This window comes from Vicia villosa, linkage group LG1, assembly GCF_029867415.1.
Source record: "Vicia villosa cultivar HV-30 ecotype Madison, WI linkage group LG1, Vvil1.0, whole genome shotgun sequence".
NCBI lineage: Eukaryota > Viridiplantae > Streptophyta > Magnoliopsida > Fabales > Fabaceae > Vicia > Vicia villosa.
The window spans coordinates 45857866-45881857 of record NC_081180.1 but is presented as its reverse complement, the minus strand read 5'-3'; the positions used below and the strand labels follow the sequence as shown (position 1 = coordinate 45881857).

At 35.3% G+C, this 23992-nt stretch overlaps 1 protein-coding gene and 1 pseudogene across 1 annotated transcript; one reads left to right on the top strand and one right to left on the bottom strand.

The window, feature by feature from the left end:
- The first annotated feature begins 16894 nt into the window (after positions 1-16894).
- LOC131636478 (L-type lectin-domain containing receptor kinase S.1-like) lies at positions 16895-19334 on the top strand. The gene has a single exon (XM_058907084.1). It carries the CDS (start codon positions 17076-17078, stop codon positions 19053-19055), a length of 1980 nt encoding a protein of 659 aa, XP_058763067.1. The 5' UTR covers positions 16895-17075; the 3' UTR covers positions 19056-19334.
- Positions 19335-19413: 79 nt separating this feature from the next.
- Positions 19414-21243, bottom strand: LOC131636483 (ferric reduction oxidase 8, mitochondrial-like; annotated as a pseudogene).
- Positions 21244-23992: the final 2749 nt, after the last annotated feature.

Sequence of the window (23992 nt, the reverse complement as noted above, 5' to 3'; positions counted from 1 at the left end):
GAGCATGAGCCACCATGGCCAAGGCTTAAGGGTTCATTATCACATCAACATGTTTATCAGTGTAGTTAGTAGAGAACTCACGATCTTTCACCTGAGCAGGTGCAGGGGTAAATCTTTCATCTAACTTGTGCCAACAATTTATTACAGCATGCTCATATTGACCACACAATTGACAAGTAGGTCGAGTACCGGGCATGGTGCATCCTCTACCACGCCCGGTGCCACGAAACATGCAGCCCCTCCCACGAAAATTTGTGTTTTGATCACGTACATCATCTATTTAATGATTTGCGTGAGCCACATTTGCTGAGACAATTACTACGGACAATGTTTGCCAAAACTTGTCCAATTGTGTTTCTTGAACATAGATAAGCGTGCCAACATCATAGAGAGAAAGAAATTCCATCATACCATACATATGCATCACAAATGGATTATATTCTTCAGGTAATCTGTCAAGTATATAATCTATTTGATCTTGTTCTGAAACAGCTTCGCCAACAGAAAATTACGAATTTGCAATAGGTTTGTCACTAAGAACATGTTCAACGATTGAGTTGTTACCTTTTTTGACTAATTTTAGTTCAACTCGAAGTTGCCTCACACGAGCTTTCATGTGAGGATTGAAGTAATTTCGGATCTTATCCCAAACTTCAAACGCGTGTTTGGAGAAAATTACATGTGGTAGCATGGACTCTGAGATGGTGGATAAAAGCCGGATGAAGATCGCCTGATCCTGCATGATCCATGCTTCATATTCATGGGAAACCTTGCATTCAGCTTGATCTTGCACCGTTTTGAACTTTTGAGGAATGTGAGGATTGACTAGAACTTTATACACTCCTTGAGCAACTATGACACCCTCAACATGTTGATTCCACAACAAGTAATTGTTTTCTTGTAGTCTGATTGAAAGTTTTGGACCTTAGTGATGCGATGATGAAGAATGTGGCGTAGTGAATGCAAGGTTATGGAATTGTGTTTCCATTGTTGTCGGCGACATAGCTTGTGGTGGTTCTGGGAGCTCAACTATAACTGGTGCTCAAGGAGGAAGAAGCAGTTACACGAGTGGAGTGTAACTGAATTTGGTTTGAGCGATTAGAGTTGTTAGAGAGCATAAGGGATCAATGAGGGAAACGGTACCATAATGGAAAAACATTTTGTGAACTTCATTTCACTTTGGTTAATTGAAATTAGTTGTTTACATTGCTATCTTATATATATAGTCTCTCATGCATGCTTGATCACACTCCATAAACATGATAAATACTCTGCATATGCATGGCTTGCATGCATGCTAAACTATGTCATGCTTATAATGGTTATGTTATGGTGAATGGTACACTACACTATTATATGGCGAATAGATGAATTTTATTAGACATTATATAATATGTATCATCTGATTTGAGTATTAAAAATGTGCGTAATTGTATTGAGTTGTGTTATAATATTTTTATAAATAAAAAAATATTAATTTTTTATTTATTTGAAACACAATTTGCAAATTCAACCCAACCCAATCTATAAATGATCAGATCAGATTGATTCGATTTTTATAGTGAAAATACATATTTCACAGTGAACCTAACCCATTAAAATATGAATAGAATGAATAATAGATTAAATCAAATCTCATCCAACCGAACTCTCGTACTCCCTACTCACAAAGCTCTAAATGATGCCTTATATTTATTAAATAATTTAGAGCTTAATAGGTCACGTCTCATATATATATATATATATATATATATATATATATATATATATATATATATATATATATATATATATATATATATATATATATATATATATATGGATATAAGACATTCGAGACAGATAAATCAAACTAACCTGAATTAAATAATCATATACTCAAATGTGATCGTCTCACATCTTAGATATTTTACTCAATCTCATTTCCTCTTCTTCATCAAAGTAAATTTTGATACCACTTGGTAAATCCAATCCAAGAGAATACCCGAAGCAACAACTAGAATGAACTCTGATATATTAAAACCACAAAAATAATAATTGTTGAGACAATGACACCAAAAGAATAAAGATACTCCAGCATTGTCTGACTTATTCCTTTAGAATATATGGCACTAAAGAAAACAGTGAGCCCCCTATGTCTTCCTGATCTCATGACCTGGTCAATCATCAAAGTTGAAATATTAACATCAAACAAACATCCACCTTAACCTCACCATGTTTCATGTCTTTTATCTTCTTTTCTCCCTTTTCTTTTCCTAATTCTTAACACCACACGAAAATATAATTGAAAAATATAAATGTATATCATTGGGAGTCTATGTTGGTTACGACAACTGATAGTTAACTGAATCAAAATAGTGGTAAGACATTACATAACCACTCATTTCCGCAACCTTGGGCCATGTGGACCTGACATCGTGATCTTCTTAGTCTCTGTCATCTCATGGTGGTGCATGCATTACTGGTCACTAGTATACCACGCATGCATGAGTGTGGGTTTTCTTTCGTTTTAGTCTTCTCTATTCTTGACGCGTGTTGTTTAATGATTTTGTACATCCTCTGACTCAGATCGGTTTCATGTGCTGCTGTCTTGGAACATACCTCAAACTTCTTTTATCATTCATCAAATTCTAAGTTATGTACGCCACATCTCAAGATGTTGACTAGAGAACATATGGATAAATGGATAAACTATTCTCTACAAATTCTTATTCAGTAGTAGTACTAAAATATTGAACACCTTACAAACTACACCTATAATTTTTTTTATTATTATTCTTTAGCTTAAAGTATAAAGTATATTCCATAAGCATTTGCAAATAAAAAATATTATTATTTATGTCATTTTCACAAGTTTTTTTTTTATGATGATCAACCAGGCATGTGCACAACATATAATTTAATTAATCAAATTGAGAAAGAATACAATGAATGACACACAAAATTCTAAATTAATAAAATTGAGAAAGATTACAATGAGTGACACACAATTCAAATTGAGAAAGATTACAATAAGTGACACACAATTCTAATAGAGTTAGATTTTTTTTTTTTAATAAGCAATTATATAAGAAATCGCACTAGGGGTGCAACCCTTATAACAAGAACTCTATATAGAGTTGAAACAATTTAGAGGTAATTTATACCAATCATAATAGAGTTAGATTTAAACACAACATATTTAACTAAATTAAAAAAATATATATTTATCATCTTATAGATTGTTGTTCATCGTTTAGTTTGATAATATAATTACTATTTTATTGAATATTATTATAGATAAATAAATAGAAGTGATAACGAAATTATAAATTACTAAATACATTACAAATAAAAATTAATTAAATACTTATATATATATATATATATATATATATATATATATATATATATATATATATATATATATTTTCTGTGAAAATGAGTTTTTAAGTAAATTCGGTATTTGATTTAGGGAATTTTTTTTTTTGAATAACCAATTTTTTAAAAAAATTTTCAGAAATAACCAACTTTTCAAAATATTTCCCCAAATGTCCATTTTTTGCTAAAAAATACACGTTGTCGCCGGGGGGGGGGTGGCGACAACACTGGGCTTTAAGAGCAGTCGCCAGTGGGCCTGGCGCCCATGTGTAATTTTTAGGAGTTGTCGCCACCCCCCTGGCGACAACACCCCCCCTTTATTTTTTTTTTCTTTTTTTTTTTTGTAATTTTTTTTTCTTTAACATAATGTATTCTAAATTTTTTTTATGTTATATTTTGCAAATATTATTTCAACATGGATTTTTTAAATAATTATTTTTTTCAATATTAATGTAATTTTTTTCAATATTAATGTAATTTTCAATATTAATGTAATTTTTTTCATTATTTCCTCTTAATTTTTTTCATTATTTCCTCTTAATTTTTTTTTCAATATTAATGTAATTTTCAATATTTTTCAATCTTATTTTCATTATTTCCACTTAATTTTTTTCATTATTTCCTCTTAATTTTATTCATTGTTTCCTCTTAATTATTGTTTTCAATATTAATGTAATTTTTTTCATTATTTCCTCTTAATTTTTTTTCAATATTAATGTAATTTTTTTCATTATTTCCTCTTAATTTTTTTCATGGTATTATATTTTAGGTAATTTTTTACTTTCAATATTAATGTTTTCGGTACTATTTTCTCTTAAATCTTTGTAAATTTTATTGGTTCCAAATATTTTCTCCATGGTAATATTTGATAATTTCTTTCAATATGTACCATGAACTTTTTTTTATTTAGTAATTTTTTTTGTGTTGTAACCCATAAAATTTATAAAAAAAAAAGTTCATTTCATTGAAAAAGTAAATTACAAACATCATCGAAACTAATAACTATGTTGTGGAACTAGATCCACGATTGGGACATTTGGTCCTATTATGTCCTACCTCACGACATATACTACACTTCCTCTGCATTTTTTCAGTTACGTCCATCTCGGTTCTAATACGCCTGCTGTTTGGTCGTCCGCTTTTATTCCGACGCATTAAATCGTTATGCCAAACTGTTTCCCCCTCGTACACAGGCCAATATGCTTCCATTGCTACCACCGGGAAGTAATTGTCGTATACGTTGAGCAACGTTGAAACCTTGTAAATTTCTGATACCAAAGATAATGCATCAAAGTGAGTATGTGAACATGCTGCAAGGACATGGGAGCAAGGCATGCGATATGCTTGAAATTGGCCACAGTCGCACCAACGATCTGGGATATTGACGCGATACTGTTGTCGTGGAAGTCCCTGGTTGTGGTCAATTGTTTCCTTTACACTGAAGGTGTGGCCATGACGGTCGAACTCGGTCACCCGATGAGTGTTACCCTTGGCAGATTCCTGTTGTATATATTTCATGCAGACATCGCTATATACCTGTTGTGTTTGTAACACTGAATTCCACCTCTTACCTCGTGTGGCGAACAAAGTTGCCATCCGAAAATACGTAGCACTAACAATGGCAGTTACAGGTAGGTTTCGTATGCCTTTGAAAACCCCGTTCATTGATTCCACAAGATTTGTAGTCATGTGGCCCCACCTAGCCCCATCGTCGTATGACCTAGTCCATCTTGCTCTATCAATGCTGTCAATCCACCTCCCTGCATCTGGATTTGTCAACGCTATTTCTCGGCGGTAGTATTGAAATCCAGGTTGGTTTAAGGCATACCCCGCGTTCACCAAGTGGTTCTTCAAAAATTTATCCTTGATCTCTCTCATAAAATTCTGTGCTATGTGCCTAATACAGTAGACATGCTTAGACGGAGGGTTGTGCCAACCATTTGCCGGATTGTTGTATGCGCTGTCAATAGAAGCGTGCCTGTCAGAAATCAAACAAAGATTAGGTTGTGGAGCGACTCTAGCTCGGAGATTCTTCAGAAAGAAACCCCAAGCAGCAGCTGTTTTGCCTTCTACCAAAGCAAATGCTATTGGAAAAATGTTGCTATTTCCATCCTGCGCGACCGCCATCAACAAAGTTCCCTTGTATTTCCCATACAGCCACGTTCCATCAATTTGAATAATCGGCTTGCAAAAACCAAAACCGACGATGCATGGTTGAAACGCCCAGAATAGTCTATGGAAGATTCCATTACCTTCGAGAGGGGTTCCGTCCTGGGACTGTGCCGGCAGTGTCTCCAATATACTAACAGTCCCAGGTGAATACAATTGCAGTGCAGCCAGGTAGCGAGGAAGTTGTTGGTGCGATTCCTCCCAGTTGCCGTAGACTCTTTCAATTGCTTTCTGTTTCGCCAACCAAGCCTTTCTGTACGAAGGTCTGTATTTGAACACAGAAACACAATGAGAAATAATTGTCTTCACCTTCAGGGATGGGTCAGTTTCGACCAGAGGAATGATGGTATGACATATCATGTCATGACTGAGTTTTCGATGATCTTGCGCCATGTTAGTGGTGACGCAGGTGTGGGCTTGAGATATCGAACGTATCACCCACGTGTTAAACTTCTTTCTGAACGATGCCTTCAGCATGTATCCACATTCCGGGTTTTTGCATGCAATAGTGACTCTCTCTGGATTTGATCGATCGGCTTTAAAATCAACCCAATTTGCTAAGTGCCAATTTTTTATAGCCAACAGACAATCATCCTTCGAACGAAACGTGTCACCCTCTTTTAACTCCTCGCTTGACCTCATGTATGGATTGTAGAACATATCGGACGATGGCTCGTCCTCTCCTAAATTAAGCGTTGTGAAATGTGCCGGAGGTGAATATGCATGTGTATCCGGTACTGGATCCGGTACTGGAACTTCTTCGTCACCTTCATCTTCGGATTCACGATTCACCAACTCATCAACAACATCTTCTATATCAGTTTCTTCGTCAATGACATGTTCGGGTTGTTGTTCGTCATCAACAACAGGATCAATAACTTGTGACTGAATATTTTGCGAAGGAGCATTTTGTTCAACCACTACGTACAGTTCCAGATAATCATAACCAAAATACTCATGGGTGAGGAACATGTTTTGGACCTCTAAGTCAGTTGTTATCTCTGATTGACAAAACATGACTGAGTTGTTAGGTTGAAGAAGGGGTTGTCGGTAAAATATCTGAGACACTGGTTCTCTTATTTTGGATTCGATTTTCCTTTTTAGATAAGAGAAATCTGATTGTCTATTTAGAGCAAAACGTGCTGAGTTTGTGTTTTTAAATAGAAAACCGTTTGTGTCGCAGTGGTATGTCTCACCATTCATATGAACACGAACTTTGAACTGCGAGGTGGATGCCATAATTTTGATATGTGTTTGTGAAAGAAGAAATGTGAGAATTGTGTTGTGTTGTAAAAGGAAGAAATGTTTGGGAAAGTTGTGATGGTTGTAAAAAATAGTATGTGAAGTAGTTCCTATATATCATGCAAGAAATCTTACACAAGGGTAATGCATGCAAGAAATTAAGCAATAATTCTGCACAAGATAGTAACTTTGACATGACTAATGCATGCCACAAGAGAATCTCGTCCCCACCTCTTACACAAGGGTAATGCATGCAAGAAATGAAGCAATAATTCTGCACAAGATAGTAACTTTGACATGACTAATGCATGCCACAAAAGATAGGGCTGCATGCATGAAGATAGGGGGAATCGTTGCAGGAATCTATCAGGAATCGCTTCAGGAATCATTACAGGCGCATGCTAGGGTACAGGAACTCGTTTCGGACGCATGCGAAGGACAGAAAACAGATGGGGACCATGTGGGGCCCTAATTTGTATTCTTCAAAATTATTGTTTATGTTTTTCCCTTGTAAATGAAACCCTAATTGTCCCTCTATAAATTAGGGTTTCTTGTGTGCATCAGTACACACACGAAAAAATGAGATCTCGAATAAGGCCAGATAGCACGCACCGGACTACTGAGCCTCCACCACCTGTAAGGCGTTTGGACTATCAACCTCCCATAGTTCGAAGGAACGGATACGTTATTTTCTCTGCCGTCAAACCTCCCATGCAGGTAATGTTTTGGAACATTCAATCCATGGACCAGCTTAAGAGAACCCTTCTCAGGTTTTTGGAGGGAGAGTGGAGTCAAGGCGAACAAATCAGATCTATCAAGAGACTTAGAACAAGGGGAGGTGCTTTTCTTGAAAGACAGCGTTGGTGGGAGACAATGGAGGACGACATTCAATGCACTCGAATGATGGAGGACAGAGAAGATATTGTCCTAACCGTTGTAATATCCTAGATGTTGCAGTTTCTTTATCATTTCAGCTACTTCTGTACCGTCCAATTAAATGCTCTGAGCATATATTAATGAAATGTTTTTTTAACATTACAAAGTTTCCAATTAGTATTGAAGTTATTAATAATTAGCAAAATTATTTTCCGCGGTATTTCACCCACTATAAATAAAGGTGTGTGTGTGTGGAGTTGAAGTACCAACTCTTTCTTCATTCTTACTGCAAACACTAAAAATGAACTCAGTTTGGGCTGTCGTTTTTTTTGAGGAAGGTAGTCACATGCGTGTCTGCCTTAACCCCCATTGGAATTTCCAGAGAGGTTAACCGAGGCGTTGAAAGACGATGTGGACGTGGATCTAATGTTTTGGACACACAGTGGAGAGGTTAACCGAGGCGTTGAAAATCCACTTGTTCTTGCAGTGATACTCGAGTAGTTTAGATTAAGTGTTGTTGTGTTTGTTGCAATGATCGAGCGTGTACTACAAGTTGTTATGTGTTATTTTCTTAGATGTTTTAGTTTCTGTGTTGGTTATTGTCAATGTACCTTTTTAATGAATGAATGAATTAATGTTTTCCATAATATATATATCTGCGCTAGTTTAATATAAAAGTCTCAAAATCTATTATAATTGTATGTTTTAAATGAATTAAAAATTATGATAATGCATGTCACAAATTATGATAATGAATTAAAATCTATTATAATATAAAATTCTCAAAATCTAACATAAACATGACAAGACCATACTAATGCATGTCACAAAAGATTCTCGTCCCCACCTCTTACACAAGGCTAATGCATGCAAGAAATGAAGCAATAATTCTGCACAAGATTCAAATATGACATGACTAATGCATGTCACAAAAGATTCTCGTCCCCACCTCTTACACAAGGCTAATGCATGCAAGAAATGAAGCAATAATTCTGCACAAGATTCAAATATGACATGACTAATGCATGTCACAAAAGATTCTCGTCCCCACCTCTTACACAAGGCTAATGCATGCAAGAAATGAAGCAATAATTCTGCACAAGATTCAAATATGACATGACTAATGCATGTCACAAAAGATTCTCGTCCCCACCTCTTACACAAGGCTAATGCATGCAAGAAATGAAGCAATAATTCTGCACAAGATTCAAATATGACATGACTAATGCATGACACAAAAGATTCTCGTCCCCACCTCTTACACAAGGCTAATGCATGCAAGAAATGAAGCAATAATTCTGCACAAGATTCAAATAAGTATATGTGTTAAATGAATTAAAATAAAAATAAAAACATCTAAATAAAAAATAAAAGTATATGATAAATCGGTGCATGCAATGGTTTAACATAATTTAGCATGACAAGAATGCATGCCTCTATAGCAATCTAGTCCCCCCACCGCAGACATGACAAGACAAGACACTGCAGGGAATCTCGTCCCCACCACAGACATGACGGGACAAGACAATGCAGGGAATCTCGTCCCCACCACAGACATGACGGGACAAGACACTGCAGGGAATCTCGTCCCCACCACAGACTTGACGGGACAAGACACTGCAGGGAATCTCGTCCCCACCACAGACTTGACGGGACAAGACACTGCAGGGAATCTCGTAATAACCTATGCATTTTGGCTATAAATATGTTCCCAAACTTGTTCATTTTCTTCATCACCTCTTATACTTTCATCAGAGCAACTTATCATCAGAGCAACTTTGTGTTTCATCATCAACAAACATGTCTCTCCTAACTATGGGTCAAGAGCATCGAGGCACCATTGCAAACATTGCCACTTATGTAAGTTTGAGTAAATACTTAATTTTTTTTACTTAAATTTACTAATTTCAAATACTTATGGGAGGTGTTTTTTATAGGATGTCACGAGATTTAGGACCCGTGCTGGTAAGATGATTGCTCCTGACCCTTTGATTGTGGACTACGTTAAACGTGCGGGATTTGGTGAGGTAATGAACTTAACACATACCTCAGTTGATATGAAGTTTGTATTAGCATTGTGTGAGCGTTGGAGGCCTGAAACTCATACTTTTCACCTTCCAATGGGTGAATGTACCGTCACTCTAGAGGACGTGTACATGTTGTTGGGTCTCAAAACAAATGGAAAGGCAGTGTATGGAAATGTCCAACAACCAAACGCCCTATGCGTCGAATTGTTGGGTGTGGATTTAATAGAGGGTGAGGGGCAACAAAGGGGTAGGGGCCAAGGTATAAAGCTTGCTGGCCTTCAGGAAGCTTATGTTGGGCTTCAATTGGATCAGTTTTCTGACGAAGAAACTATACTGCGGAAAACTAGGATGTATATTATGTTGTTGTTTGGTAGGTTTCTATTTCCCGAAGGCACGGGAAATAGTGTTAATTTTATGTACTTGTGTTTACTTGGGGACATTGATGCAATAAAGACATATAGTTGGGGTTCGGCAGTGTTGGCATACCTATATAGTTCCTTATGCAAATGTGCAAAAAAGGATAGTTGTACATTTAGTGGATGTGCATTCTTGCTACAAGCATGGGCATGGTGGAGGATGCCGATATTGGCCCCTGCAAATCCAAACAGTTACGCCTTCCCTTACGCTTCAAGGTAACTTTTGGATCTTATTTTAATTATTGCTTTTTATTCTATTATTATTTGTAACTATATTGATTTATATCTTTTAATGTGTTTAGGTTCAATGCACTCGGAATGGATTGGTCCAAAACGCCTGATTCCAAAATCATTTTCTACCGCCAGCTATTAGATCGACTAGGACCCCAAGAAGTAATACCTCTAAAAATGTCCATTTTCTAAATATATTTTTAAAAATAACTATCTTCTATATTCTGAAATTAATATTATTTGCTTTGCAGTTTATTTGGCGTCCTTACTTGGAATTGGACCACGTACCCGACCTTGACGAGGCGGCTATTTGGACAGCAAAATCACCCATCATACGGTTCACCACTGTGGAGATGCACCCGAGTGACCGTGTGAAGCTCCAATTCGGCATGCATCAAGGTATCCCTGACCCACCTGAGCCTGACTGTTTGGGACGTTGGCATCTTGCGAAGGTTAGCGAACAGTGGTACGTACAAAATTACAAGTCCTTTGCCATAGAGCAGCGTAAAATATGGGCTCGTCGATCAAAAACGGTTCTAGAATTTCCTGTGGCGCCGGGAGAAATGAAGCCAACTGTTGAGTATGTAAACTGGTACAGGACCGTCACAAATCCTGAAATGATTGTGTCTGCCCCTTTCTATTTAGCTGACCCGCGAGCACAACCTCCATATTTTGGAGGACAACAACAACCACCACCAAATTACCACCAACAACAACAACACCCACCGCCACCAAATTACCAACAACAACAACAACCACCACCAAATTACCAACAACAACATTACCCACAACAACACCAACAACAACAACAACAAAGTTACCACCAACAACCAATGCAATCACAAACACCTTTTTACCAACAACATTCCCAACAACTCCACCCGTTTTTTTCATCCCAAACTCAACCACAAAATCAAGATTTCCATGCAGGGAGCTCTTCTAGATCACATTTCCAGGAATTCCATGCGGGGGGCTCTTCAAGATCACCACCAATGACCCCCGACATGGGCATAGAAGAAGAATACCCGCAATACACCACATTCGACCAACACACATCACAGTACCCCAGCCAACAATTTGACTTCAACACACCGCCACAACCATTGTATTTTAACCAAACCGGATCCACCACCAACTTCCAAAACTTCCAGGCCGCACCCACTAGGAGAAATTTTAACCCGCCTAGACACAGCTTCGACAGCGCCGCGGGCACCCGCCTATCCTATGGAGGGAATTCTATAGGTCAAGATGTTGAAGACCCAGGTTTCATTCAGGGACCGTCGACTATGGCACAAGACGAACCAAATAGAGGGGGCGTCGTCGCGGAAATAGGGGGGCATTACCAACTCGTGACCCGTCTACACGAACCATTCGGCAACCTCAATGTGGATCGTACCATGGTCCACGTGGCGCGCAATAAGATTTTTATTTGTATCTTCAATGTATTTTGTAATGTTTTTAATTATAATGTATTTGTATCGTTAATGTTTTTTGAAATGTCTTTAATTTTAATGTATTTCTATCGTCAATGTATCGTTATTGTATCTTAATATATAACTATTTTAACGAATGTCCAACTTATATTTTAATGTATTTAATATTTTTTAAAATAATATTATTTTTTTAAAAAAATATTTAATCTTAAAATTTATTTTATAATATAAATATAACATTGTTTTACTAACCAACTTCACAACTATATTAACCACAAAAATATAAGTTATTAATTAATTATTTTACTTATAATTCATTAACTACTTCCACTACTTCATTGACCAATAAAATATATATTATTAACCATGTTCAGACACTAAATTATAAATAAGTTAATTAACATTTATATTCCAAAAATAATTTTAACAAGATACATAAAAAAAACAATATAAAAAAATTATTGAAAAATTGTTGTTAAAAAAATTGTTGTTAGAAAAATTGTTGTTAAAAAAAAAACTAAAAAAAAAACTAACAAAAAATTATTACAAAATTGTAGTTATTAAAAAAAAAATACTGAAAAAAATTAAGAGAAATTAATGTTAAAGAAAAAATATTACAAAAAAAAAAAAGAAAAAAAAAATAAAGGGGGGGTGTTGTCGCCAGGGGTGTGGCGACAACTCCTAAAAATTACACATGGGCGCCAGGCCCACTGGCGACTGCTCTTAAAGCCCAGTGTTGTCGCCACCCCCCCTGGCGACAACGTGTATTTTTTAGCAAAAAATGGACATTTGGGGAAATATTTTGAAAAGTTGGTTATTTCTGAAATTTTTTTAAAAAAATTGGTTATTCAAAAAAAAAAAATTCACAACTTGTTAAGTCGGACTTTTCAACCGATTTGACAAAAATGTTTTAAATCTATTTGTTACTACCCGACCTAAGAAATTTGAGTTTTTGTTTCCAAATGTGACTTTTTTACCTAGACATACAGCAGAATTCACCCACCAGAGATATTTGTTTCATTTGGTATACCAAATAAAAAAGTTATTCAATTACTGAATATTGTATTAAATACATTTAAAGTTTTTTAAAAGTTATACATTTTTACTTTTATCTCTCTTAAAAATTTTAATTTTTGATCTCTCCTGAAATATAATAACGATTTACTACTTTGTGATTGAATTAGCGACGGTTTTAGCAATTTTAACAAGAAAGACTATTTGTCAAAAAAAAAAAAGGAAAGACTAAAAGTTAAAATTCTTAAGTTTAGAGAGACGATTCTTTAACAAAATTATTTAGAGGGACGAAAAATAAAAATACTTAACTTTAGAAAAACTTTAAACATATTTAACTCTTGAATATTTTCCTTTTAAAATCACATATTTATCACATAATTTTTAAGTGGCATTAAAATATTTAATTATGTATTATCAAAGAAAGAGATATAAGAGTCAAAATTGTGGCTTACTCACACAGAATCTTTTGTTGCACTTATTCATTTATCCTTTAAATATATTTCTTGATACACCAAGCATTCTCCTACACTAAATTAAATTGGAAATTTCTTTACCCACCTTCTTCTTTTCTTGGCCACCTCCAGTGAAAAACCCAAAATACCCTCACTTCGGAAATGCATTTCCGAAACGCTTATTTTTTTTTCAAAATTTGTCTTATTTCGGAAATGCACTTCCGAAAATACGAAAAAAAAAAGGTGTTTTCGGAGATGCATTTCCGAAAACACCTTTTTTTGGGTTTTCGGAAATGCATTTCCGAAAACACCTTTTTTTGGGAGGGGGTGTCTTCGGATATACACTTCCGAATTTTTTTGGGAGGGGGGTGTGTTCGGATATACACTTCCGAAATATTCCAAGACCAAATTGGTCTTGGAATGTTTCGGATATACACTTCCGAAAGAATTCAATAATTATTAAAAAATTAAAATCAAGGTGAATCAATACAATAAATCAAGGTGAATCAATACAATTAATAGGTATAAAATTTCTTAAACAATTTTAAAGTTAAAAATTATTTTACTAACTTATATAAATCAAAAACATCTTAATTTCATAAGTAAATTTTAAATTATTTAAAATTAAATATAATATAAATATAAATATAATATATATATATATATATATTATAAATTAAAACACTCATTGTTTTAATTTTTATAGTTATTATATAAATGTATAAATATATTTATAATGAATATATAATAATTATTATATAAATATATAATAATTTTTATAAATATATAATAATTATTATAATTATTATATAAATATATAAATTAAAACACTCATTTTTTTTAATTATTTTTGTAAATATATAAATATATAATAATTATTATAAATATATAAATAAAAAATTATAACTCATTTTGTAAGTGAAATTATTTTAATTTTTTTAATTAAAATTATTTTAAATTTTAAAATATGAATCAAAATAGAAATATATAATAATTATTATTCATAATTCATAAATTATAGCAAAATATATAATTATTATTATTCATTATTCATAAATTATATCAAATTTATGATAATTGAATTAATTAATATCCTAAAATTAATTTTTGGAATTTTTTTAGATTTTTTTTGTTGGTTCGGAGATGCATCTCCGAATTAGTCAAAATCTCAATTTTTGTGATTTTTTCGGAAATGCGCTTCCGAAGTCTGGAAAAATTTAGAAAAAAAAAATTTCGGAAATGCATTTTCGAAGCGGGATAAAATGGGGTTTTTGCTGGGGGTGACCCCATAGGTAGGTGGGTAAAGAAAAAATAAATTAGTATGATACAAAATATATTTTCAAATATCATGTCTGGGATGTGATCGCACATTACAAGTGTTCTAGCAAAGAAAAAATTTGATAACCTTCCAATGCTTGTCGGAAGAGGCCGCACTCTTAAACCCACCAACAAGGGTCAATAAGGACCTTTTATGGCGGTTTATACCCATATGTATTTTTTTTTCTAAAAATTTGTGGATCCCTTTATTATTTTGAGATTCTCCTTTTATTCTGCTAATGGTATTTATCGTGATTTATGTTGGTGATTTTAATATCATCAATATATTTTGGTAAGTAATGTGATTTATTATAGACCGATGCAATTATGCGTTAAGCTTGAAACGAGTTAGGGTATTGCGGAGTGCACGTTCGTAGAGTCAAACGTGCAATTGAATACAAATAATAGAAACGGGATTCCATGGGGTGGAGTCCCTGACGGGGTGCGGGGCAGCACCCCGTCGGGGTCCAAGGGGCAGAGCCCCTGGCTGGGGTTCCGCTGGCTCTACGAGACTTTTTTCTGAACAATTGTGTCTTTTCGATTTCTGTTATTGATCTCATATATAAGGAGTCATTTGGCATCGGTTTTGGTTACACAAAAAATCATACTTTCTCTCTACATTCCTGATCAATTTTCTTTTGCCAGAAACAGATTGTTCTTCGAGAATTATCCACACAAAGATTTCGTGAACCCAGTCAAGAATAGGTCGAAATACTTTGTTCGAAAAGTGTACGAACACGGTTCTTCGAAGTTATCCAGGATTATCATACCCGAATTTCTAACAAATTATGGTCATTATTACAGTGGTTTTCTTATTGCATCCAACCGCTTAAGGTATTTGGCTTCTTTGTGGATAATCCAAAATATATAACTAAGATATGTAGGCAATACCACCTTTTATTTTTCGGATGTACATAGCACCTCATGCGCGAGGCCTGAAGGATCAAAGCGCTTAAGGTATTCGGCGCCTTGGTTGATAATCCAGAATATATAGCTCGGATAGGTAGGCAAGATCGCCTTTCATATTCTGGATGTACATAGCCCTCAAGCGCGAGGACTGGAGGGTCGAAGCGCTTAAGTTAACTACCGTCTTTGTAAGGACTCATCGCTCGAGTTAGGACTCTTGAATCCATGTCCTTCATGTTCTCTCCAAATGCCCCTTGGTCAGCAGAGATATTTCCTAGGTTTAGAAATTTCTAGATCCAAAGAAGGCATTTTTCTCAACCAAAGAAAATATACTATTGAGCTGCTCCAAGATGTTGGTGTTCTTGCAGCCAAGCCATCTTCAGTGCCTTTTGATCCCAACATCTAACTTGCTCTCACTGAAGGCACACTCTTAGATAATCCTTCTTCCTATAGGCGGCTGATTGGAAGACTCATCTACCTTACAAATTCAAGGCCTGGTATTTCCTTTGCTGTTCAGCATTTGAATCAGTTCATGTCTTAACTTAGAGTTCCACACTTTCAGGCAGCAACTAGAGTTTTGAGATATCTAAAGTCTTTTCCTACTACTGGCATCTTATTTTCTGCCTCAAGTGCTTTAAGATTACTTGGCTTTACATATTTTGATTGGGCTCGATGCCCAGATACGCGCAAATCTATTACAGGCTTTTGCGTCTTCTTGGGTGACTCTTTACTTTGTTGGAAGTCAAAGAAACAACACACTGCATCAAGATCTTCCCTTGAGGCTGAGTATAGAGCTTTAGCCTCTATTACATGCAAAATTCATTGGCTGCAGTATTTGTTTCATGATCTTCTTGTGGATTTTTCTCAGCCAACCACGATCTATTGTGATAGTAAGTCAGCCATATATTTGGCACATAATCCCACTTTCCATGAATGCAATAAGCATATTGAATTGGACTCTCATTAATTTCCCAGCGTTCAAAGAAATAAACAACGGTATCTTGTTCCTCGTATGAAGCTAAATTCAGAGCACTAGCTTCTATAACTTGTGAATTTCAATGGCTTAGATACTTACTTCAAGATATACACATTCCATCCACAAAACTAACTATTTTATATTGTGACAATAGCTCTACTCGACATGTTACTATGAATCCAACATTCCATGAGGGAATCAAACACATCGATGTTGATTGTCAGATTGTCCGTCAACAACTTCAAATTTCTCGTTTTCATTTACTTTCAATTACTTCTAACAATCAACTAGAAGACTTTTTCACCAAACCGTGAAATCCCAACCATTTTATGCTATTTTTACTAAGTTGGGACGGTTAAACATACATTTTCCAGCTTAAAAAAAGAACTATTAGAATTTGATAACTTGTTATTTCTTTCATGTTTGCACAACAAGTTTCTTTTAAACTAAAAGGAGAAAGTTCAACGATAATCAGCTTTCCATTGGAAAAATCAAGCTTCCCTATCTGACACACTCTCATTGAATATTCAACGAACCCTTTCAAACCAAGACATTTATTTATTGACTTTTTCCAAACAAATCTTTAAACTATCCACACCCAACCATATAACACTAACTCATCATGTCACTTCAGTCGCCGGCTAACTAACTCCGGCATGGAAACCCCACTGTTCCACTTCCTCTACCTCCTCCTCCTCCACCTCCTTATCCCCTCCACTCTCGCCCTCAATTTCCTCTTCAACTCCTTCAACACCACCGCAAACCTCACACTCATCAACGACACCCGCGTCGAATCCTCCATCCTCCGCATGACCAACGACACCAACAAATTCTCTCTCGGAAGAGTTTTCTACCCCGTCAAACTCCCCATGAAACCATCTTCCAATTCCTCAAACATCACTTCTTTCTCCACTTCCTTCATCTTCTCCATCTTACCTGATATCCCCAATAGCCCCGGCTTCGGTCTCGCTTTCGTCCTCTGCAACACAACCTCCCCTCCCGGCGCATTATCCAGTCAATACTTCGGTTTATTCTCAAGCGGTAAAACCGCTACCGTTTTCCCTCTTCTCGTCGTCGAATTCGATACCGGACAAAACCCTGAGTTCAACGACGAGAACAACAACCATATCGGAATTGATCTCAATAGCATCTTATCCAAAACCCAAACATCTGCCGGATACTTCAATTCCACCGGAAGCTTCATACCGGTTCAAATGAACAGCGGCGAAAACATTCGAGCTTGGTTCGATTTCGACGGCAAGAATTTGGAGATAAACGTTACAGTTGCTCCGGTTGGTGTTTCACGACCTTCAAAGCCAACGCTTTCGTATAAAAATCCTGAAATAGCTAATTATATTTCTCCCGAAATGTTTGTTGGATTTTCTGCTTCAAAAACAAATTGGATTGAAGCACAGAGAGTTCTCGCGTGGAGCTTTAGCGATTCAGGGACTGCAAGGGAGTTAAACACGGTGAATTTACCGGTGTTTAAGCGAAAATCGTCGTCTTCGCTTTCTGGCAAAGCGATTGCAGGGATTGTAGTTGGTTGTTTTGTTTTTGTTTTGAGTTGTGCGAGTGTGTTTATATTATATTTTCGGTGGCGAAAAAACAAAAGAAAACAAGATGAAGATGATGTTGAAGATTGGGAAATGGAGTATTGGCCTCATAGATTCTCTTACGAGGAACTAAGCATAGCAACAAAGGGTTTTCAAAAGGTTATAGGTTATGGAGGATTTGGAAGTGTTTACCAAGGGACTCTAATGAACAAAACATTGGTTGCGGTTAAACGAGTTAAACATGATTCTAAACAAGGGTTAAAAGAATTCATGGCGGAAATTTCAAGTATGGGAAGACTTCAGCATAAGAATTTAGTACAGATGCGTGGATGGTGTAGAAAGGGTAATGAACTCATGTTGGTTTATGATTACATGCCTAATGGAAGCTTAAACAAATGGATTTTTGATAAACCCCTGCAAATTCTGGGATGGGATCAACGCCGTAGGATTCTTGTTGATGTTGCAGAGGGGCTAAACTATCTTCATCATGGTTGGGACCAAGTTGTTATTCATAGGGATGTTAAGTCTGGTAACATTTTGTTGGATGCCGATATGAGGGGAAGATTGGGAGATTTTGGTTTGGCAAAGCTATACCAACATGGACAAGTTCCGAATACGACACGTGTGGTGGGAACGTTGGGGTATTTGGCGCCAGAAGCTGCGACGGCTGCAGCGCCAACTTCAGCTAGTGATGTGTATAGTTTTGGTGTGGTGCTGTTGGAGGTGGCTTGTGGGAGAAGGCCGTTGGAGACGAATGTAGAGGTGGAGGAAATTGTGCTTGTTGATTGGGTGAGGGAATTGTATGCAGGAGGGGGTGTGGTTGAAGCTGCTGATTCTAGGATTAAGGGTGAGTATGATGTGGAGGATATGGAGATGGTATTGAAGCTTGGGTTGGCTTGTTGTCATCCCGACCCGAATAGGAGACCTACCATGAAGGAAGTTGTTGCGTTTCTTCTTGGAGAGGATGTGGCGGAGGCGCCGGGGAAAGTTTTGTCCGATTTGGCTAACGGTGATGACAATGATGGTGGTGGCGGCGGGGAATCGAATGAAGAGGCCCCTTTACATTCCTCTTCTCCTATTTGACTAGTGACTTCATTGCATCATATAGTTGGAATTTATTGATTGGATTTTTCTGGATTGTGTTTTGATAATGGCAACTTCCCTTGTATGGGGTTAGATTATTTCCACTTTCAATAGTGTCTTTTTAGATACACCAATTATGTTGGGAAAATTGGTGCCTGTATATGATAATTTGATTTAGTTGCTTTCCATTAAGGTACATTATCCATATTTTTATGGATGAATATGTATAATATATGTAAACATGAATAATGACAAATGGATAGATCATTATTCTTCCTACATGGATGACTGTTTCCTAAAGTGAACATATTTGTTAGTGATAATCTTTTAAACCACAATTACATCTTTTAAATCACAATTACATATTTTGAAAAAGGGTGCTCTGATAAGTGATGACTACATGTAAATTAAATATATATGATTCTACAAGTGAAGTACTGAGAAAGTTCATTGAAATCCATGGCTTATTGAACTACATAACTATGGGAATCTGAAAACTTGAGAATGAAGCCAAATTTAGAGTACTAAAGAGTGAAGTTGAGAGAGTGCAAAGTGAAGCATGGTTCTGCTTTCCTTATACCTAACTTGAAACACTCAGATTCCTGCTGACACGTGGCAGCCACTGATTCCTTCATGCTCTCAGGTCCACAAACCAAAACTCCAACATTAGATCCACATGTTTCATTCTTAAACTTGCCTAATATATCTGTTCAACTCAAATGTAATGTACTGAAGTTGTCAATTTTTCAGTCAATATAATATTTTTAGAAATGCAAGGATCGAAACAAATCAGATAACTAACTACCTTTAAAGTTAGGCCTTCCTCCAAAATGAACTTCATGTTCTTCAAGATCATTTTTACTTTCAGCTGAACTTAGATCAAATGGTTTGATTTCCTTCCGCGACATTGGCGGAATCCCTTTCTTCAACCTTCTCCATCTCAACACAATTGCTATCAATGCGCTGCAAGATAAAGCTACGACAAAAGCTGCTATCAGAAGTAAATCCATAATCCAAGACGGAGTTTTTTCCTTGGACAATTTGGACTTCTTTCTAAATGGAATTATAGGTTGAAACAAACTAGAAAAATAAGGAATTTGATGAAACAAAATCCAGTGATAGCAGCCATCCAAACTGGACTCTCAAGTCCATATGCTGCATAATACTTTGAGCTCTCACTGTCCAATTTCAGGGTTTTCACTTTCATGAACTCGTTTATCAGCTCCGTAATTCTCATATCTTGCTGCGTTTCTTGTGTTACAAAAAAATTTAGTTTCAAATGAAACTTTCGGCTTGCTTGGTTGAGTAGCAAATGCTTGATTGAATGTAACAGACAAACATCTTGTTCCCTCTTTATGACATGTACAAGTTGGATCTTTGAAGGAAATTTATTTTTGTTGGTGGTTTCATTGGCTTTGGAACTCGATATTATCCTGAACGAGTGCCATTGAAGATGTGATATAGTTGGTATCTTCATATATACAACACTTGTAGGGTTATGAAGAGAACTTTCGAGAAGACTTCACCTCATGTTGGATATGGTGGCTTACACCCCTAACAAACAAAGTGTTGGCGCCATGTATTGTAGCAAAAAATATCATTGTTGTTCCAATCCATGTATGATACCTAACCGAAGCTTCAAATTGAATGCCAAATATGCGAAATAGAGACAACCCTCATAAAATCAGAAGAAGAAGCAAAGCTAAACAAGCTGCTAATAATCCAAACCTTGTTGCTATTCTGAGTTACTTAAGTTGCCATCTGAAAGCAAATTATGATGATGCATATGTATTAAGTGAAATAATAAAAAAAAATTATTTTCAAACATGAAGAATGTCTAGATCCAAAAACAACACTTACAAGTTCAATTTGAGTGATTTGTCTTGCATCAACTTTTTGAAATCATTTGAAATTCGCGCATAATAAGTGCATCAAAAGAAGACTATAACAAGAAAAACTACCAGTATTTCAACACTGGTTAAGATTACAAATAGACTATTCACCACAAGTGGATTTGAGAACCCAGTTGATGAACTCCTTACATTTCTGCAGTATATAGTTTCAAGTAAATCAACTCTGAAGTGAAATGAAACTTCATTTTAAGTAAAGTTATCTATGGACTAGCGTAACACAGAAATTGTTAACAATTAACGGATTTCGAACTTGAGACTTTAAAAGGAGCACACGTTTACCAACAGGCCAACCTCTAGGCTTCTTTAATTCAAGTAATTGGTAATGAAAATATTATTATTATCCGGTTCTTTAATATGCTTAGATTTTATGATCATATTTATAAGGGAATTTTATGATAATATAATAAAGATTAGTTGCCATATAGGAGGTGGGAAGATCAAATCTAGCCTCACAATCGCCACTATCGTTGAGTGCGTGTCACTTACAAAAGCATTTCCTATAATTTACTAACAAACTAGTGTGACTTGTAACTAAAATTTATGTCCTTTCTTGTTTGTGTTCATTATTAACCGAGCACTTTTTAAGATAAAATTGTAAAAGAATTTAATAAATATATATTGTAGAGTATGTCTCAAGAAATTCAGTTTTTCAGCACTAAAATTGGAACCTGTAAAAGCCCCCGGAGGATACCCGAGGTGGGTGATTTGTTGTGTTTCAGAGCTTTTACTCCCTGCCAATTGCGGTAGGCGAGTGGTCGGGACGTGCGAGGCGCGTGCCTTGCTTTCTGGGTTAGTCTTAAGCAATTTTCTCTCATTTTTTATTTTGAGGAATTTTAGAAAGAGAAACTTAGAGATATATTTATATATATAGACAGAATTCGTAGGATTTATTATTCTAAAAACTTAATTTATTTTTGTTGTAATTTAAATTTGGAAAATACATTTTAACACTTTAAATAAGATTGTGTATGATTCATATATTAAAAGGAGGATAGATTAGATAAAAAGTTGGGTAGAAAATAGGAAATGTTCTTATGAATTTAGAGATATATTTTCTTGTAATTCTTTTATATTCTCTTATTGAAATTTCTTTATTGATAGTGGATCAGAGAGATGCTCTTTCTTTTGGAGAGTAGATCATTTTGGATTGATCTGAATAAATAATTTATGTGTGCTCTTGTTCTTTATCTTGTTCTTGCTATTGTGACTTTGTTTGTACTATCTGGTAGAATTTGTTTGCTTAAGAGTGTTTAGAGTGGTTGTCGTTGTTTTTTGTCTCACACATCATGTTCTAGTTGTGTTTGTTTTTTATCTTCATTTCACATGAAGTGGCATCCACAATGAGGTAAAGAGTTTAAGTTTAAAAGAGAGCACCATGAATTCTAAATAGGATGTCAAAAAGTTTAAAAAAAAAAGATTTTGAGTTGTGAAAAAGTAAAAATGCAAGCAATATTGATTTAAGAAAAATGTGTGAATGCGTTGAAAGGTGATGAATTGATGCATGTAAGATTAACACAAGCTGAGAATAGTGAAATGATGGATAAGGTTAGGAGTGTCAATATCTTGTGCCTTGGAAATAAAGCGTCGAGGGAAATTGCAAGGGAGATGACCGAAACAAATATGTGAGTCAAGCTTCAATTAATATATATGACTACATTCTTGACTCATAGGTTATGTCTGAAATATGGTGTATGCACTACTACAAATAATATTGTTTATGATTAGGGATGGCAATGGATACCCATGGGTACGGATAGTAGTCTCCCGCTACCCATCTGTTTAATAAAAATGATATCCATATCCGCCCCATACCCGTGTGGATATCTGCCAGGTGGGTATCCGTGATATTTTAAATATCCGCGGGTATTTACGGATACCCATGGTTTTTTTTAATTGAAATTTACTAATTTTTTATATATTGAATAAAAAATTTATCTTTTTATTAATAGAAAAGTATGTGTTATATATTTACTATATTAAATTCAAAAGCATCTTATAATGAATATTGATGTAGAATGTGAGAAAATGTTAAAAGAATATTTAAGTATACTAATTGATATAAAAAAGATATTCAAGTATACTAATTTTAAAAGGATATTTAAGTAATTTTAATCACTATTAACGGATATGGATACCCGCGGGTATGGATACCATCAAATTCGTATCCGTACCCGTAAGTAAACGGGTAACAAAATATCCATTTATAATACCCGTGGATACCCGTTAAGCTATCCAACCCGTGTCCGTGACGGATTTTATCCGCGGATATCCGCGGGTATGGGTTTTTTTGCCATCCCTATAATTATGATAACGTTTTCACATCACCCAACAATCTGCATTATAATGTTTGGACGCGCCACATTTTTTTTAATATCATTTATTCGCTCGGTTTGAGTATATAATCGAGGGGTGAACTAATTCAAGGGGCGTGCTTTGAATCCCTCCAACTGTTTATGTTTTTAATTCTTTAAAAGTGACGTCTTTCTTTTTATTTTATTTTTTATTTAAAAATTAAAGGATCTACTCCTTCGGTGTTTTCAATAACCAAGGGGTTAGATACCCAGATTTAACTATTAAAACACTCGTTCATTAAGTTGTACCCTAAACCTAACTCATCTTCATCCGCTTCAAACTCGTAAATATCATTCTTTAGGGGACATGTTTCAATCCCAACATCTATAGTTTATGTTTTTAATTCTTTAAAAGTGACGTCTTTCATTTTATTTTATCTTTATTTAAAAATTAAATGATCTATTCTTTCGGTGACTTCTATAACGAGGGATTAGATATCCATATTTACCAATAAACGCACTTGTGCATTATGGTGTACGCTAAACCTAACTCATCTTCAACCGCTTCAAACTTATAAACATCTTTTCTTAGGATAGATTACAAGATAGAAAAATCTTCGAGTTTTCTTAATTTGTTAAGAATTCTTTCAAAGTTATGTGTTGTTGTTCTTCTAACATCAACTTTGAACAAAATATTTTTTTGTTCTTGCAATATATCTTACATAATGGTGTT